The sequence below is a fragment of the Malaclemys terrapin genome, chromosome 23 (assembly GCF_027887155.1).
Source record: "Malaclemys terrapin pileata isolate rMalTer1 chromosome 23, rMalTer1.hap1, whole genome shotgun sequence".
Taxonomy (NCBI): Eukaryota; Metazoa; Chordata; order Testudines; family Emydidae; genus Malaclemys; species Malaclemys terrapin.
In genome coordinates, this window is record NC_071527.1 from 18,972,933 (window position 1) to 18,990,903 (window position 17,971).

At 61.1% G+C, this 17,971-nt stretch overlaps 1 protein-coding gene across 1 annotated transcript in view; it reads right to left on the minus strand.

Annotated features, from left to right (window-relative positions):
* Positions 1 to 7,863: 7,863 nt before the first annotated feature.
* LOC128828387 (intercellular adhesion molecule 5-like) overlaps positions 7,864 to 17,971 on the minus strand; it is a 33,579-nt gene continuing 23,471 nt past the window's right edge. The window contains exons 7-10 of the mRNA XM_054013046.1: positions 12,557 to 12,838; positions 11,348 to 11,626; positions 9,986 to 10,228; positions 7,864 to 9,243 (exon numbers count right to left, since the gene is read on the minus strand). Coding sequence (XP_053869021.1) covers positions 9,026 to 9,243; positions 9,986 to 10,228; positions 11,348 to 11,626; positions 12,557 to 12,838 — 1,022 coding nt within the window. The 3' untranslated portion in view covers positions 7,864 to 9,025. The remainder of the gene's footprint in view (positions 9,244 to 9,985; positions 10,229 to 11,347; positions 11,627 to 12,556; positions 12,839 to 17,971) is intronic.

Sequence of the window (17,971 nt, forward strand, 5' to 3'; positions counted from 1 at the left end):
TTTCTCTGAATACTGTGTGGGTGCCTCAGTTTCCCCTATGCATTTCTTAAGTCTCTAGGTGGTGGGATAAGGGGGTGTGATTGTTGCAGAGCAAAGGGCTGGTGTACCTAGGTGGCCAACACTCTGTCTCCTGGCAACTAATGGCCGGGGCCCCTCCCCTGCAAGGTGATAGCTAAAGGTGTTGGAGAACAGAGGAATCAGGTGACCTCCTGACCTGGGAAAAAGACAAAGCCCAGAGGAGGAGGGATGGGAGGGGAAGTCAGTTTGGAGCTGGCTGGGGACAAGGAGTGAAGTGCAGATGTGGGTGTCTGGCTCACTGCCCCCCAAAATGGACCCGGCTGAGGGGTCCTGTTCTCTGGACCTACAAGCTCTGTTTTAGACCATGTTCCTGTCATCTAATAAACCTCTGTGTTACTGGCTGGCTAAGAGTCACGTCTGACTGCGAAGTGGGGGTGCAGGACCCTCTGGCTTCCCCAGGACCCCGCCAGGGCGGACTCGCTGTGGGAAGTGCACGGAGGGGCCGATGCTGAATGCTCCCAGGAGAGACCCAGGAGGTGAAGCCGTGTGAGCTTCTTGCCCTGAAGACAGTCTGCTCCGAGGGAGAGGAGGCTCCCCAAAGGCCTGACTGGCTTTGTGGGGAGCAGTTCCAGAGCATCACCCGGGGACTCCGTGACAGACGTGTCAGGGAGCCCTCAGCCGGCTGACTGCCCTGGGCGCGGAGTAACCTCGCCGTCCCTCGCGACATGACATCTCACCAGACCCATCCTGCATAAAGAATAGCTTAGTTGTGCCTTATTCAAATCATAACCATATCGCGATGAAGAATATGGGCTGTAACGTCACAGACGGTCCCCCCTCTGCAGCGCCAGGAGCCAGCGTGCTCCGAGAACCAGCCTTTTACAGAGCCGCTTGGAGCAAAGGCTGATGGCCCAGAACCTGGGGGCCCAGCTGGCCGTGAAGGCCGGAGCCCCCCACAGCAGGGGCCAGGCTGGGAGCTGCTCCAAGGCCCTGGGTAACTTGTCTTAGAAAAGGGCTTTTATCCGCGCTGGAGGGGTAGAGCCCGCGGGGCGGGGGGAGGATAGGGGGGGTTAGTCTCTGTCACCGGCCTGTGTGGCTCCCCCTCGCTGGCTTGGCGCTGGCTCTGGCTCGGCGAGTAACCAACGTTTGGGTTGGTTTTACCCCGGGCAGGGCTCTGGGGCACACACTGGGGGGCCGGAGTGAGCTGGTAACGGGGGGCTGGTTTCACGCGTCGGAGGGACGACCCAGAGGGCGATGGTCTGAGTGTCTGGTCGGTCAGAACTCGGGGGGAGTTGGGGAGACTCGGTCTGGGGAGCATAATGCCAACCCCGGTGTGTCCCCCGCCCCCAGGCGTTGGCCGTGGCTGGGGCTCAGAGCAGCCAGTTGGTGGAAGCCCCCAGGGCACTGCCCCGGGATGTTTGCTGCAGCCAGACGTGCCCGTGCCGCGTGGGCAGACGTCCCCGTGCGGGCTTTCACCGAGCCACGTGAGCGCCCGTCACTGTCACGCTGCAGCCCCGTGGGCTAGAGCCGCCCCTGGAATTACCCAGGTCCCGACGGGCACGGCCCTGCTACCACGGCTTCCCCGCTGGGGCGCCCGCGAGAGCTGCAGCAAAGCTGGCTCGGGTACGGCTCCGTGTCATGTGGGCGCACCCCGGGCAGGGCAGCCAGAGGCGGGCGCGAGGGACGGCGAGGTAGCTCCGCGCCCAGGGCAGTCATCCGGCTGAGGCTCCCTGGGACGTCCCCTTATCTCACCCAGCAGACGCTCCGCACACCCTCCTCCCGGGCTGCGCCCTCATTCCGCCATTCCAGCCAGCACCACCGTCGTTGGGGGTAAGGTCCTGGGTTCTCTCCCGGCCCTGGGAGGGGCGTGGGGGCTGGTGGTTAGAGCAGGGGGGCTGGGAGCCAGGACTCCTGGGTTCCTTCCCTGGCTCTGGGAGGGGAGTGGCGTCTGGTGGTTAGAGCAGGGGGGCTGGGAGCCAGGACTCCTGGATTCTCTCCCCGGCTCAGAGAAGGGAGTGGGGTGTGTATGGGGATGGGGGTGTAGGAGGGTGGGTGGAGGGATGTGTACGGGGAGGGAGGGAGAGGGGACGGAGCAGTCAGAGTGGGGCTAGGGAGGGAATTTCCCCCCAGGGCAGCGTGGCGGGAACCCTGGGGGCTTTTCCATCTTCCTCTGCAGCGTGGGGCCTGGATCACCCCAGCACAGGGCCCCTGATCAGTTCCCTGCATGGCAGATCTCCAGGGCTGGTCGCTCCTGTTCTCTGCCCCGGGCCTGACCTGCTGGGCTCAGCACAGGGGTGACATGCTGTCACGGACTCACAGATCGTGCCCACTCTTGGCCCCGTGCGGTCCGTGGGGGGTGCCCCTTTCAGTACGACAGCCCTTCTCTGGGGTCCACTCTCTCTCGGGGTCAGGCCCCTCCACCTCCTGGAGCCGCACCTCTCTGAGCGTTAGCACGTCTGTCTCTGCCATGGGCCCCCGCAGGGAGTCCACTCGCTCTGGACCCCCCGGGCCTCCACCCCCGAAGGGGTTGACGCCACCCTGTTCTCTAGCCCAGAGTGACTCTCAGCCAGCATAAAACAGGAGGGTTCATTGAGAGTTGAACACAGCACTGGAAACTCTCAGGGCCTCAGGCCTGGCCTCCCTCAGCCCAGCACATCCCAGTCTCCCCTACATCCAGGTGGGCTCTGCCTGCTCCCCTCTCCAGCCCAGAGCCCCCCTGCTCCCAGCTGGGCATCTGAGATCACCGGCCCCATGCCCCTCCTCTGTCCATTGTCTTCTCTCCAGGTAAACAGGGTCGTAAACCGGGGCCTCCTCTCCTCGCTTCTGTCCTCTGGCTGGAACCGGCTGGTCAGGTCACTGGGTCTTCACTCTGCAGCCCATTGTCCATCCACCGGCCAGAACCGGCTGCAACTCCTGAGCTGGGTCTCTGCGTTGTCAGGTCCCCAGTCACTGGCTGGGTCCCCAAGTCCTCTCTCCGGTCCTCTGTAACAACAAACTTCCTCTCCCCTCCCCTCGTTAAACCAGTAACACCCAGGGAAACTGAGTCCCACCCCCTCCGCATGCAAACCATTGAAACCCCACAGAAAACAAGAAAACCCCCCACTTCGTCACACGTGCTGAAAGGCTGGACAGTCCCAGGGCCTCAGCCTCCTGTCAAGGAGTCCCCAGGCGATGCTCTGGAACTGCTCCTCACAAAGCCAGTCAGGACTCTGGGGAGCCTCCTCTCCCTTGGAGCAGACCGTCTTCAGGGCAAGAAGCTCACACGGCTTCACCTCCTGGGTCTGACCTTGGAGCATTCAGCATATGCCCCTCCGTGCGCTTCCCACAGCGTGTCCGCCCCGGCGGGGTCCTGGGGAAGCCAGAGGGTCCTGCACCCCCCACTTCGCAGTCAGACGTGACTCTCAGCCAGCCAGTAACACAGAGGTTTATTAGATGACAGGAACACGGTCTAAAACAGAGCTTGTAGGTCCAGCGAACGGGACCCCTCGGCCGGGTCCATTCTGGGGCCCAGCAAGCCAGACACCCATGTCTGCCCTGACTCCACGTCCCCAGCCAGCCCCAAACTGAAACCCCCTCCAGCCCCTCCTCCTCTGGGCTTAGTCTCTTTCCCAGGTCAGGAGGTCACCTGATCGCTTTGTTCTCCAACACCTTTAGCATCCCCGTGCAGGGGGGAAGGGCCCCGGCCATTAGGTGCCAGGCGACAGAAACTGAGGCACCCACCCAGTATTCAGAGGAAACATTAAGAACGGTCCCACTTTGTCACACCCCCTCCCTTGGGGGGGGGAATTCCCCAGAGCCAGCCCCCAGCGAGGCGCCCCGAGAACAGCCGGCTTGGCCAGAGAGCTCCTTGGTGCCCCCCCAACGCGCCGGGCTCTGCTGGCAATCCCGGCCCCGAGACACGCTCTGCAAATGACACCGGCCCTTTAACTCTGACGCCTCCGGGGCCAGCTGCTCCCCAGCCCCCCGCGGGGTCGGAAAAGTCCCGAAGGGGAATTTGCCACCGTTTGCCTGTAACATACGAACAGTTCCCTTGGCCCCCTGCCCGAGTCTCTCCCTTACGCTCTCTTCACACAGACTGGGGGCTTTCGCTTCCAGTTATTAACGTCATTGACCTCCCTGCCCCCGTACCGGGCCGTGGAGCGCAGACCCTGGTCCCTGCCATGCCGCTCCCAGCTCAGCCCCACAGGCGGGGGAGACCTGGTATCCCTGAGTCCGCTCCATGGCTGGGGATACGGTGAAGGGGGGACATAGGGTCTTGCGATTCAGCTGATCCGAGTAACAGACCCCTGTCACGGAGTATTGGGGGACTCAGGGCCCTGCACCCCCGGCTTCCTGCGATTCACCATGACTCTCAGCCAGCCAGTAAAGCAGAAGGTTTATTTGAATGACAGGAATACAGTCCAAGACAGGTCTTGCAGGCACAGACAACAGGGCCCCCCTCAGTTAGGTCCAGCTTGGGGTCCCAGGGCATCCCAGCCCACCCCCGTTTGGGGGGTCAGAGCCATCTCTGCCTTCCAGCCATCTCTCCAGCCCGCTTCCAGCCCTCTCCCTTCAGCGACCCCTCCCACAGCCTTTGTTCAGTTTCGCGGGCCAAGGTGTCACCTGGCCTCCAACCCCTTCCTGGGCTCCCATGTTACATGCCCAGGTATTCGCCTTCGGGCAGACTCCCATCCCCCAGTGCAGACTATCCCAGCCACACTCCCCTGTCAGCATTCACAGACCACAGTAAGAACAGTCCCAGTTCGTCACATCTCCCCCCTTCGAGACCGAACTGAGCAGGGTCACTTTAGCCAGTGACCCGGGGAAGTTCGAACCTACCCCGTTCCCATGGATGCCCCCGCATCCCTCCCATTCCTTGGTGAGAATTACACCAGGCCCCTCCAGTTTCACGCCCCCCCTTCGGTCGGGGGTTCTTGATGGCCCTCGGAGTTCGTATGTGGGAAGGTTTATGCGGCCTGTGCCCTTTCCCCACCCCCATACCTCTGGGGTTCCAACTGGGCTGTGGTCTTCTCCCAGCGCTCCAGTCTGGAGGTCTGTGCTTTGGGCTCTCTTGGTTCAGAGCCGCCCTTTTAACCTTGGCCACCCTCTGGAAAGGCTCCTCTATGCTGGGCAAGGGTCCTAAAGCTGTTTTCCCCTTGTCCCAGGCCTTCCTCCCCCTCTGACAGGGGTCACAGGATCTGCAGTACTGTCGGACAGTAACAAAGACCCCAGGCCAGTAAAAGCTCCGTAGCAGCCTCTGCTGGGTACGCCAGGTTCCCTGGTGCCCTGAGAGGGGAATGTCATGGGCCCGGCACAGCAGCTGGCGGCGATACTTCTGGGGTACCACCAGCTGCCTCCTGATCCCCCCTGACTCCATTTTCCCTGGGGGAGCCCATTCTCGGTACAGGAACCCCTTCTCCCACAGGAACCTTTTCCGGCCACCTCGTCCCATGGTCTGTACCGCATTGAGGTCGGCCAGGTCCCTTATCTTCCGCAAGGAGGGATCTCTCTGTAACTCGGCCTGGAACTCAGCAGCTGGGACAGGGATGGCCACCTGCTCTTTCTCGCCCGCTGGGTCTGAAGCTGCAGCCTCCCTGAGCCGTGTCCCTGGGCGTTCCCTCCCCACCAGGTTAGGGTCCTGCGCCTCAGGCAAGGCACCCCCCCCAAGGCCAGGGCGCAGTGCCCCTCGCCGGCTCTGACTGCGGGTCACAACCAGTGCCCTCTGGGGGTTGCTTGGCCAGTTCTCCAGGTCCCCCCCCATCAATACCTCAGTGGGCAAATACGGGTGTACCCCCACATCCTTGGGGCCCTCCTTGGCCCCCCACTTCAGGTGTACCCTTGCCACGGGCACTTTGACTGGTGTTCCGCCCACCCCCGTCAGGGTCAGGTAGGAGTTGGGCACCACCTGATCTGGGGCCACCACCTCGGGCCGGGCCAGCGTCACCTCTGCGCCCGTATCCCAGTATCCATTGACCTTCCTCCCATCCACCTCCAGGGGAACAAGGTACTCTCTCCGGAGGGACAGCCCCTCGCCCACCGTATAAACCAAAAACCCTGAGTCTGGAGCATCCAGCCCCCTAGAGGAGCTGGCCTGGGGCCCTTCTCTCTCTTGAGCAGTTGATAAGCTGCCAGCCCCTCTTGCGTGAGAAGCCTGCCCCTCGTCTGTCTGGGCCTCTACCAAGTTAACCCGGTGCGGGTTCGGTCTGCTCAGTCTGTCCCTGACGCTGGGCATTTCCTGTGAGAGGGGATTCCCCATATTCCCCCTTTGGGAGGTCCCAGGGTGACTCTCTCTCTGCATCGCGGCGGGCCTGTTCCTTTGGGGCTCCTCCCTGCCACCCCCTGACCGGCTCTTTACAAACTCATCAGCCAGCTGCCCTGCGTGTCGCGGGTTCTCTGGCTTTCTGTCCACCAACCACAGCCTCAGGTCGGATGGGCACCGCTCATATAGTTGCTCCAGTACCAGCAGTTTAATCAGGTCCTCCTTCGTCTGGGTCCCATCAGCCCACTTGCTGGCATATCTTTCCATGCGGACGGCTAGTTGCAGATATGAGATCTCAGGGGTTTTATCCTGACTCCGGAACCTTTCCCGGTACATCTCAGGAGTCAGCCCAAACTCACGTAGCAGGGCCTTTTTGAATAGTTCGTAGTCCCCTTTCTCTGCCTCTTCCAGTTGGCGGTACAATGCCACGGCTTTGGGGTCCAGTAAGGGGGTAAGGACCGGGAGTCTGTCCGCGGGATCAACCCGGTGCAGCTCGCAGGCCGTCTCAAAGGCCTCCAGGAAGTCATCCATGTCCTCCCCCTCCTTGTGTGGGGCCAGGATGCACTTATCAAAGCTCCGTGCAGTCCTGGGTCCCCCCTCACTCACCGCAGCCGGGGGTTCGCTGCCCTTCAGTCTCGCCAGTTCCAGTTCATGCTGACGCTGTCTCTCATTCTCCTCCCGTTCATGCTGACGCTGTCTCTCTTCACGCTGATGCTGTCTCTCTTCATGCTGTCTCTGTCTCTCTTCATGCTGTCTCTGTTGTTCACGATCCTCCAGCTCTCTCAGTTTTAGCTCTTTCTCCCATTCCAGCCAATTCCGCTCCCCAGATGCCGAACGCCGCCGGGAGGATCCTCTGCTGGCCGGCGAGCTTCGCCGGGGGGATCCCCTGCTGGCCGGGGGGGTCACGGCGCCCTCGGTACTTGCTGGGCTCCTCCCCACCCTTCCCCTAGGCATAGGAAGGAGGGGTCTCGGGAAGCCCTCAGCAGCCGGCTGACCACTCCCAGCTGGGACAGACACTGGTGCCTGTGCTGCATTTGCCAGGCTGCTTCCCTGAGAGACAGGGATCAGTTCATTCGCGCGATCTTCCGCCTCCAGCCGGGCAATGAGCTGTTCTTTGGTGAGCCTCCCAATGCGCAGCCCCCTCTGCTTGCACAGCTCCACCAGGTCGCTCTTAAGCCGCTTGGCATACATCTTCCTGCTGGCCACTCACCGGCCTGTGTGCTCACAGCTCCCCACAGTTCCCAGGGGGACCCCTAGTGTGCCAGCCCTTCTCGAGGTCACCACCTCTCTGCCAGGGTCGAGCTGCAGACTCCTCCGCCCCTGGGACCACTCGCTGCGATCCCCCCGGGGGACCCTGTTACTGCAAAAGTCCTTCTCGCTGGTCACACACTCCCAGGGGTAATAACCGTCTCTCTCTCACTCTTCAGCACGCCTGGTCCCCGTCAATCCCCCTTCGTTTTACTGCTCCCCAGTCACTTACTGCAGGAAGCGCCGTCCACGGGGTGCAGTAGATCCCACCGCTGCCACCAGTTGTCACGGAGTATTGGGGGACTCAGGGCCCTGCACCCCCGGCTTCCTGCGATTCACCATGACTCTCAGCCAGCCAGTAAAGCAGAAGGTTTATTTGGATGACAGGAATACAGTCCAAGACAGGTCTTGCCGGCACAGACAACAGGACCCCCTCAGTTAGGTCCAGCTTGGGGTCCCAGGGCATCCCAGCCCACCCCCCTTTGGGGGGTCAGAGCCATCTCTGCCTTCCAGCCATCTCTCCAGCCCGCTTCCAGCCCTCTCCCTTCAGCGACCCCTCCCACAGCCTTTGTTCAGTTTCCCGGGCCAAGGTGTCACCTGGCCTCCAACCCCTTCCTGGGCTCCCATGCTACACGCCCAGGTATTCGCCCTCGGGCAGACTCCCATCCCCCAATGCAGACTATCCTAGCCACACTCCCCTGTCAGCATTCACACACCACAGTAAGAACAGGCCCAGTTCGTACTGGGGGCTTTCGCCTCCAGTTATTAACGTCATTGACCTCCCCGCCCATACCGGGCCGTGGAGCTCAGACCCTGGTCCCTGCCACGCCGCGCCCAGCTCAGCCCCACAGGCGGGGGAGACCTGGTATCCCTGAGTCCGCTCCATGGCTGGGGATACGGTGGAGGGGGGACGTAGCGTCTTGCGATTCAGCTGATCCGAGTAACAGACCCCACGGTCCGTCTCCGTTGCACAGACCCGGTGATCCCAAAGCCCCTCTGGTTAGTGTCAAACCGTTTTCACAGTGATCCTGTGGGTCCGTCGCACGTGCCCCGGGCGGCCGCCTCCCCAGCTGGGGCAGAGCTGGTGTGCGGCTCAGAGGCACCTTCCCCATCGCTAGGAGAAGTGGTTAGAGGCGGCCGTTAACGCCGTTCCCCTCCCGGCACAACTGTTCCGACTTTAGTGTTACAGGCGTTTCCTGCTGGGCCTGGGGTCTCCCAGCCACCTGCTTCCCCAGCGGGGCAGAGCTCAGCTGCAGCCAGACGTCCCTCCGGCCAAGGACACGGGAGATTCCAGCCCTGGACGTCCTGGGGGTGTCTGCCCCGCTCCGGAGGCCTCCCTCCCTCTGATCCTTGCTCTCCGGAGAGCAGCTGGTGTGCGCATGGGAGGGCCCCGGGCAGAGGCTATGAACCCCCAGGCTCTTGGCATTGCCCAGCATCCCGAGGGTTAACGGGGGCTCCCCGGGGGCGAAGGGGTAAAGCAGCAGTGAGGAGCCCCAGGGCTCCGGGTCCTGCACTCCAGGCCTAGACGCTGTGCTCCAGATCAGGTGTGTTCTGTGTGGCCCCGTTCAGGCTCATCTGTTCGGCCGGCTTGCCCTGCTCGGCCTGCTTGGCCTGCTGCTGTCTGAGCCGGTAGTTTCGGATTCTCGTGGAGCGGTAGTACATGTAGCCCCCCACGCCTAGTCCGGTCAGAGCAGCCAACGCACCTACGAGCCCCAGTGCCAAACCCAGGATGTTGAGATCTGTTAAAGAAGGAGCGAGGTTGAGAAGGACTAAGAGCTGGTTCAGCCTCGTGGGGTGGGCAGTGGGCAGTGGGCTGGGACTCAGGACACCTGGGTTCTACTCCCCTCAGCCACTGGCCTTGGGCAAGTACCTCACCTGCTCAGTGCCTCAGTTTCCCCTTCCACTCTGCCTGGTTAGATGGTGAGCTCTCTGGGCAGGGACTGTCTCTCATGCTGGGTCTGGGCAGCACCCGGCGCAATGGGGCCCTGATCTCGGCCGGGGTCTGGGCAGCGCCCAGCGCGACGGGGCCCTGATCTCGGCCGATGTCATATTACACATAATTAGTAGGAGGACGAGTTGGGACAGAGATGAACCTGAAAACCGCCAGGCTGCAGGACGCTGGACCCATCCCTGCTCACTCTGGGGTGGGAGTGATGCCTGGATGCACCCCCTGAGCCTGGGGGCGGGGGGCTGTGCCCTGGCCAAGCCTGCGGAGCACAAGCCACACCGATGGAACAGCCAGATGGGATCACTGGGCCTGCCAGTCTGACCTCCAGCAGGACGCCAGGCCAGAGAATGGCAGCCCAGATCCCTGTACTGAGCCCCCGCGGCTTTGGGGGGTGTTTGGGCTCCTAAATCCCATGGAAAGTCAATGGGATTTTACCAAAGAGACCCATTAACCTGTGCTCCTAAACCCCTTTGGCATTTTTGCATGCCACCCTCCCGGTCACCTGCTGGAGGATCCCACCAAAGGCCACTTACATTCCACCTGGACGGTCACATCCCGGCTGGCTGAGCCGTGCGCGTTGGATGCTTTGCAGTGGTAGGTCCCGGCGTCCTCTCTCCTGACCTGCCGCTGCACCCCGATGCTGACGGGCACCCCGTCCTTCGTGCACACCACGGCTGGCGCTGGGTTCCCCCGGGCCAGGCAGGAGAAGGTTTGCTCCGTCTCCTCCTTCCAGATCCACTCCCTGGGGCAGCCGGAGTCGTCCATCCTGGGCCCGTCTGGAAGCGAGAGGGGGCGGTTGGTTACGCTGCCCAGGGCCCTGTAGCCCCATCTCCTGCCTGCCCCGGGGCTGCTGCCAAGGCCAGCGGCTCTCCCCTGCCACAGGAGCCTCCTCGCTGGGCTCCCCCCACTGCCCTGCCTGGCACCAGCAGGCCTTGCCCTGGGGCAGCACAGGGGGCCTGGACAATGTGCTCTTGTTGCCAAGAAGGCTAACGGCATTTTGGGCTGTATAAGTAGGAGCATTGCCAGCAGATCGAGGGACGTGATTGTTCCCCTCTATTCAGCACTGGTGAGGCCTCATCTGGAATACTGTGTCCAGTTTTGGGCCCCACACTACAGAAAGGATGTGAACAAATTGGAGAGAATCCAGCGGAGGGCAACAAATATGATTAGGGGTCTGGAGCACATGACTTATGAGGAGAGGCTGAGGGAACTGGGATTGTTTAGTCTGCAGAAAAGAAGAATGAGGGGGGATTTGATAACAGCTTTCAACTACCTGAAAGGGGGTTCCAAAGAGGATGGATCTAGACTGTTCTCAGTGGTACCAGATGACAGAACAAGGAGTAATGGTCTCAAGTTGCAGTGGGGGAGGTTTAGGTTGGATATTAGGAAACACTATTTCACTAGGAGGGTGGTGAAGCACTGGAATGCGTTACCTAGAGAGGTGGTGGAATCTCCTTTCTTAGGAGGTTTTTAAGGCCCGGCTTGACAAAGCCCTGGCTGGGGTGATTTAGTTGGGGTTGGTCCTGCTTTGAGCAGGGGGTTGGACTAGATACCTCCTCAGGTCCCTGCCAACCCTGATCGTCTATGAGTCTATGACCCAGTGCATTTCTCTGGCCGCTGCTGCACAGGAATGGCTGCCCCGGGACACAGGCACAAGAGAGTCGCTGTCCCAGCCGAGTGCGTCGGAAGAAAAGCTTGTGGGACTGGAGCAGGAGGATGGGCCGGGAGCCTGGGGTTCGAGTCCTTGGCTGAGGCACTGAGCCTCTGGGGGGCTCAGCTGCCATCTGTGAAAAGGGGGCGTTGCTTCCTGACTGCCGGGGGGTGAGCGCAGAGCGTGGCCGGTGGAGCCAGGGCCAGAGCAGCACCTAAGACGGAGCCGCGGCCCCTCTACTCACAGAGGACAGTGAGTCTGGCAGACGTGCGTTTCACGGCGGGGATGCCGGAGACAGGCGTTGCTTCACACGTGAACTCCCTCCCGTTGTCTTCCTCGCCAGCCGTCAGCTGGAGCTGCGCAAGGGGCTGGGCAGGGGCGCTGGAGACCAGGAGTCGCTCGGCGTCTCTGAGCTGGAGCAGGACGCCCGGGGGGTCGGCCTCAGGAGAACGGCACATAACGGTCACGCTGCTGTTAACGAGGGTCCGGGACTCGGTTACCTCCAGGACGGGCTCAGGGAAACCTGCAAAGGACCAGGACAGAGCTGCTGTTTGGCCCGGGCTGCCGATCCCCGTCCGAGGGGGAGCACACTGGCTCCCCGGCAGGACGCTTCGCTCGAGACCGGGCGGGTGAGATGGTCGAAGCCAGCTCGGGGCTGGACACACCTGGCCCGTTCAAGTTAATACCCAGACCCCAAAGGGAGTTAGGCCCAGATCCCATGGGAGTTAGGCACCTAAGTACCTTTGAGTACCTGGGCCCAAATTCCTCCCGCAGGTTGAAATCCCCATGGCTCCCCCGGCCTCTCCCCTCCAGCTCTGGCTGGCGAGGGCTCCGTTCTCCGGCAGCGCCCGCTCCTCATGCCCTGCATCAGGGTACGAACCTGCCTCTCCCTAGTGGGGCAGGCCGGGCCAGGGGCAGACTGACCCCAGTCTCCGCATGGCAGGGGGCGGCTCGGTGGCCTTGCCCGCTCCCTTCCAACCCAGCGCGGCTCTGACTCTCTGGAGCCACTGGGAGGAATTCCCTGGCCTGGGCTACACAGCCGCTCGGCCGCGATGACAGACGGGTTTGTTGGGAGCACCCCGGCTCATGGGAGCGCCTGTGTGGGAGGGGAGCCAGGTCAGAGCCCCACAGAGGGGTGTCGGGGGACGAGTCCCAGGCCAGGCTAGGACTGGGCGTGGGAGCAGGGAGGGGATCTGGTGCCGGGGGGGACCCGTGGGAAATCGGGCCGGGGGGGCTGAGTTCTGCTCTGGGCTTGGGGCGAGTTTCAGCCTGAAAACTCAGATGGAAAGTCCATGGGGAGGAACCGACGTGAACTGAAAGCAGCCCCCGCGGGAGCTGAACCCACAGAGGTCTGCCCAGCCTCCGCACCAGCCCGGCCCACAGTGCCGACGTCCCCCGCCGAGCCCCTGAGCCCCCGAAATCCAGGCAGGCCGGGAGCCCCCCAGACACTCACGGTAAACGAGAACGCTCTGCCCTGCGGATCTGGACACGGGCCCCACAGTCACGGTGCAGTTCAGCTGGTGCTGTCCTGGGGACGGGGACCAAACCTCGCCCTGGGCAGTGGCCGTGTTGTCCAACGTGGTGACGGTGAAGTTCAGGCTCTCTCCCCCAAAGGACAGGGTGAACCGGGCCTCTCCCGCGACGGGGAAGACCCCGGCCACCCCACAGCGGGCGAGCGGCCTGGCGCCCACCTCGATATAGCGGGAGGTTTGGAGCCATGGCTCCTCTGGGAGATCTGCAGCGGGCGAGAAAAACCACCGCGGGGCATGAGGGAAACATCAGCAAAGGGAGCCCCTTGGGACCCAGCGAGGAAATCCAGAGACACGGCGACAACGGGGGCTGAGATGCAGTTTGCTCCCGATCTAACTACCAACCTGTTTATCCAGCCCCGTGCTGTCCCACCCCAGTCCTCTAGCCCCATCTCGGGTCTCTCTATCTCCCCACTGTCCCCTGCAGCTGTCTGTCCATCCCCTGCCCAGACTGCACCCCGCTATCTTCCTATCCAGCCCCAAACCGCACACACACACTTCTCCCTTCATCCCCATACCCCGCCCCCAGCTGATGGACCCATCACTGCCTTCCTGACCCCGTTCCACACCCTGCTCTCACCAAAGCCCTGTAGCAGCCCCGAGAGCGCTCTGCCCTCCTCTGCTCCCGCCAGGCCAGGCTAGGGTGACCAGATGTCCCGATTTTATAGGGACAGTCCCGATTTTTGGGTCTTTTTCTTATATAGGCTCCTATTACCCCCCACCCCCGTCCCGATTTTTCACATTTGCTGTCTGGTCACCCTAGGCCAGGCCCCAAAGGGGACAAGGTACCTGGAGGGGAAGGTTGAAAAAGGGGAAGAAACCGTCACCCCGAAGGGGAAGCAGGAGCCTGACGCCGCACAAACTCTGTGCTGTGGGGGTGAGACAACCCACCCCTAGGGACCCTCCCTCTCCCGGGTGGGCGGGGGGCCCCACCCTGGGCTCAGACAGTACCCTTGGCCCCCTGTGATGTTATGAGTGTGATATAATATCTCATTGAAAGGTGACAGGGCCAGAAAGAGTTAATTAACTCACAGACTGACCTGACCCATGGCCGAACTTTAGAGACTGGTTAGGAAGATCTGTAAATGAATAGAGCTGTGAAATGCAAGTCTGCATTGTTAGAGGTAGAAGGGGAGGTGTTTGCTCAGAGTTTGTGATGTAAGCAAACAAGTCTTGTCTATTGCTATAGTTTTAAATTCAAAGATCAAAAAAGGAATATTAACATTTAGGAAGATGCTTGAGTGAAATAGTATTATTGTTTCTATGTCTCTTTGAAGGTTGTGGTAACCTGGATCTGAACTGTTAATGGGTAAATGACCCTGTGCTAATTGCCAGGATGTTTGGGAGAAGGAGAGTTAAGCCTATTGTTTTCTCAGGCCAAAAGGCTGCTGGAAATGTATAAAAACCCTGGGACACGATCCTGCTTCATCTCAGATCTGCTTTGGGTTTCAAGAGGGGGAAACCCTGAGCCACAAGGATTGAGATCCCCAGTCACTGACTGGAGCCACCCTGAATATGGACATTGGACTATAACCTATGGACTATTTCAAAAGAGACTTTTGGCAACTACAAACTCGTCTCTGCTGTGTACCTGAACCTCAAGAATTGAATTCAAGTCTGTCTGTATATTGATCTTTTAACCAACTCTCTCTCTCTCTCTTTTCTTTTTTAATAAATTTTAGTTTAGTTAATAAGAATTGGCTCTAAGTGTGTATTTTGGGTAAGATCTAAGTTATCATTGGACCTGGGTATGTGGCTGATCCTTTGGGGTTGGAAGAACCTTTTCTTTTATATGATGAGATAAAATTTCTAGTAATCATCATCGTATCTGACAGGTGTGTCTGGACGGAGGCCTGAGGCTGGGCACTTTATGGGAACTGCGTTGGTTGGACTCTGAGTAACCAGGGAGGTAATACAGAGGCTGTTAGGTGCTGGTTGGTAAATCTAAGTATTGGAATATCCACCAGCGTTTGGGGTCTGTCTGCCCCGTTCTGTTTGCAGTTCACCCTGATTGAGTGACCTCAGCTGGCTCCCATGGGCAGCACCGTTACACCCCCACCCCCAGCACTTTGGCCATGTGACTACCCGTCCCCCCTCTATGTAGGGCATGGGAGATGGGTGGCATCCCTTTAAATCGCTGTGACCCCTCCACGGGCGCTCACCGTGTTCTGCGTGTCGAAAGCCAGCCCCAGCTGGGCCTGGCTCCCGGTCCCCGGAGCGGTGTGTCTGGCACACAAAACGTGTCTCTGGTGCACGGAGCGATGTGTCTGGTGCATGGAGCGTGTCTCTGGTGCATGGAACGGTGTGTCTGGCACACAAAGCGTGTCTCTGGTGCACGGAGTGGTGTGTCTGGCACACAAAGCGTGTCTCTGATGCCCAGAGCTGTGTCTCTGGTGCACGGAACCATGTGTCTGGCACATGGAGCGTGTCTCTGGTGCACGGAGGAACAGTGTGTCTGGTGCATGGAGCATGTGGGAACTCACCATAAACCTTGAGTTCCACCGCAGAGGAGCTGTTTTTGAAGTGGGACCCGTGCAGGTCCAGGGCTGCGTGGCAGGTGATCTCCTGCCCGTGGTCCGATCGCTGAGGGGTGATCTCCGTGATCACTGTGATGTCATCGGGTCCGGTCCCGGTGTGGTTCTGGAAGGTCTCCGTGTGCAGGGTCTGTCCCCCCCGCCGGAGGGTCACGGTGAGGTGTGTGACGGGAGCCACGTTCAGAACCCGGCACGTCACGTTATAGGCCTGGCCCAGCTCCATCTCGGGGAGCGGCTCCAGCACCACCCGCTCCGGCGCCCCTGGAGCCAGAGGGGGAAGCACCCGAAGGTCGGTTAATTGGATCCCGTAGACCCGGGTGCTGCTGAAAGGCGCCGCTGGGGGAAGAGCCTGGCAGGTGCATCTCCGCGCCCCAGGCCGGCTGAGCCCTGCCCCGGAGGGGACCCTGCTGGAGGCGAGAGCCAGGCTCAGTCTCGCTGACCGGCCGGCAGGGGCTCGAAGTGGGGCAGGGGGTTGGGATGTGGATTCCTGCCCTGCCAGGAGCCGGACTGAGCCCACCAACTCCTCCCACCCAACGGCTGCCAGGGGGTAACTCCACGCAGGTGCTGCCTGGCTTAATGGAGCGGAGCCAGTGTCCCCAGAGGGGAAAGGCCCGTGTCCCATCCTCTGCCCCCGGAGCCAGCCAGTCCCCTGCCCTAGGGCCAGAGCACAGCTTTGTACCCTAGTTTCTGCCAGCGACTTTTCCCTTTCTCTAGCTCCACCCTGCACCAGAAAGTGTCAGTGGCACAAAAGCCCCCCCAGACCCACTGCAGCTGGGAGCCAGCGGCACTTACGGTAAGCGAAGATGTTTGCAGCCGCCACCGTCGTATTTCCACCGCAGATGAAGTAGCACTGAGGGGACGACACCCACTCCGTGATATTGGTTAGGAGAAAGGCCACCCACCCAGGTCCACTTTCACTATTGGTTTTGATGAGCGAGGTCTCCACACCGCCCCTGGCACCAGGATCCCGGCACGTGGTGCTGCAGTTTATCCTGACGGACCCTCCGTGCCCCACCACGGCAGCTTCCGGCAAAACGCTCACCTCAAACGAGCCCTGCGCGGCCCCTGAAACAGCAAACGGACATATCACACTGTGGCTGCGCCTCTGGGGGATACAGCCCAGTGAAACTGAGAAAGCAGAACATCAAACCCCACCCCCTTCCCAGAGCCAGGGAGAGAACCCAGGAGTCCTGGCTCCCACCCCCCAATCTGCTCTAACCACTAGGCCCCACTCCCCTCCTGGTGATTCTGTAAGAAGGCGCCTTCATTAACAATGAGTAAAACAAATCGATGTCACCACCTCACTGCCGGGCCAGTGGGGAGCTCCCAGCCCAGCCTGGTCCCACTAGCATTCCCCTGGGGACACGCAGCCTGAGCGGGGGGTTGGGGGGGCACTTACCCGGCAGCACCAGGAGAAGCAGCAGCCAGGCCAGGGGGCCCCTGGGAGAGGGATGCTGGAGCCGCTGGGGTCCCATGGCTGAGGAGAGAGGGACAGAGAGAGCAGGAGTCGGGGGAGCTGGGCTTGGGTTTTCTGTCGGTCCCGTGGGGCCTGGTCCAAGCCCACTGCCGTCAATGGGAGTCTTGCCGGGGCGCCCGCCTAGGCCCTGGGCTCTGGGGACTGAGTCGCTGTCACTGGGAATGCGGAGATGGTGCACAGGCACTGCCAGGGCGGCTCAGCCCAGGGCCCATCTAGCCCGGTATCTGGTCTGCAACGGAGCCCAGGAGTCCTGGCTCCCAGCCCTGCGCTCAGACCACTAGCCCCCTGTGACGTTATTGATATAATCCCTCACGCCCGCCTCTGGCTGCCCTGCCCGGGGTGCGCCCGCATGACATGGAGCCGTACCCGAGCCAGCTTTGCTGCAGCTCTCGCGGGCGCCCCAGCGGGGAAGCTGTGACAGCAGGGCCGTGCCCGTCGGGACCTGGGTAATTCCAGGGGCGGCTCTAGCCCACGGGGCTGCAGCGTGACAGTGACGGGCGCTCACGCGGCTCGGTGAAAGCCCGCACGGGGACGTCTGCCCACGTGGCACGGTCACCTCTGGCTGCAGCAAACATCCCGGGGCAGTGCCCTGGGGGCTTCCACCAACCGGCTGCTCTGAGCCCCAGCCACGGCCAACGCCTGGGGGCGGGGGGACAGGGGGACACTGCCTTAAGACTCTGCCCGTCTATTTATCACTCAGGGTGCGAATTTTCTAATTTGTATCCTACCTATCGTGTGTGCTAAGCTCAGTCTGCGGTTTTGTTTCATTTGCTTAGTGACCTGCTTTGTTCTGTCTGCTCCCCCCTGAACCACTTAAAATCTGCTCTCGTCGTTAATACATTTGTTTTGTTCCTGATTAAACCCAGTCGATGTAATTTCTAACCCGGGGAGGTGGGGGGAAGCAAGGAATCAGGCTCATCTCGCGTCACATTGAGGAGGAGGACGGAGTTTTACGAGCTCGTGTAACCCACCCATGCTGCCTGGGTGTGGGGTTCTGGCCAGGGCCGGCTCTACTGTTTTTGCCGCCCCAAGCAGCGCGCCGAATTGCCGCCGCGGACGGCAGGGGCAGTCCGGGTGCCGTTAGAGCGGCACGCGCCTTTCCGCGGCGGCGGCAATTCGGCGGCAGCTTCTGTCGAGGCGTCTGACAGGGATTTTCCGGGATTCCAGGCATCTTTAGACCCCTGAGAATCTGACCTGAGGCATAAGTAAAGAGTTAGAGAGGAAGATTCTGTGTCTTACTCGCTCTTCAGAGCACAGGAAGGTGATTTTCTGTGACTGCTTCTTGGCAGCGTTCCCAGTATTTCCTGTTCTGTGCTGTGGTTTGACTA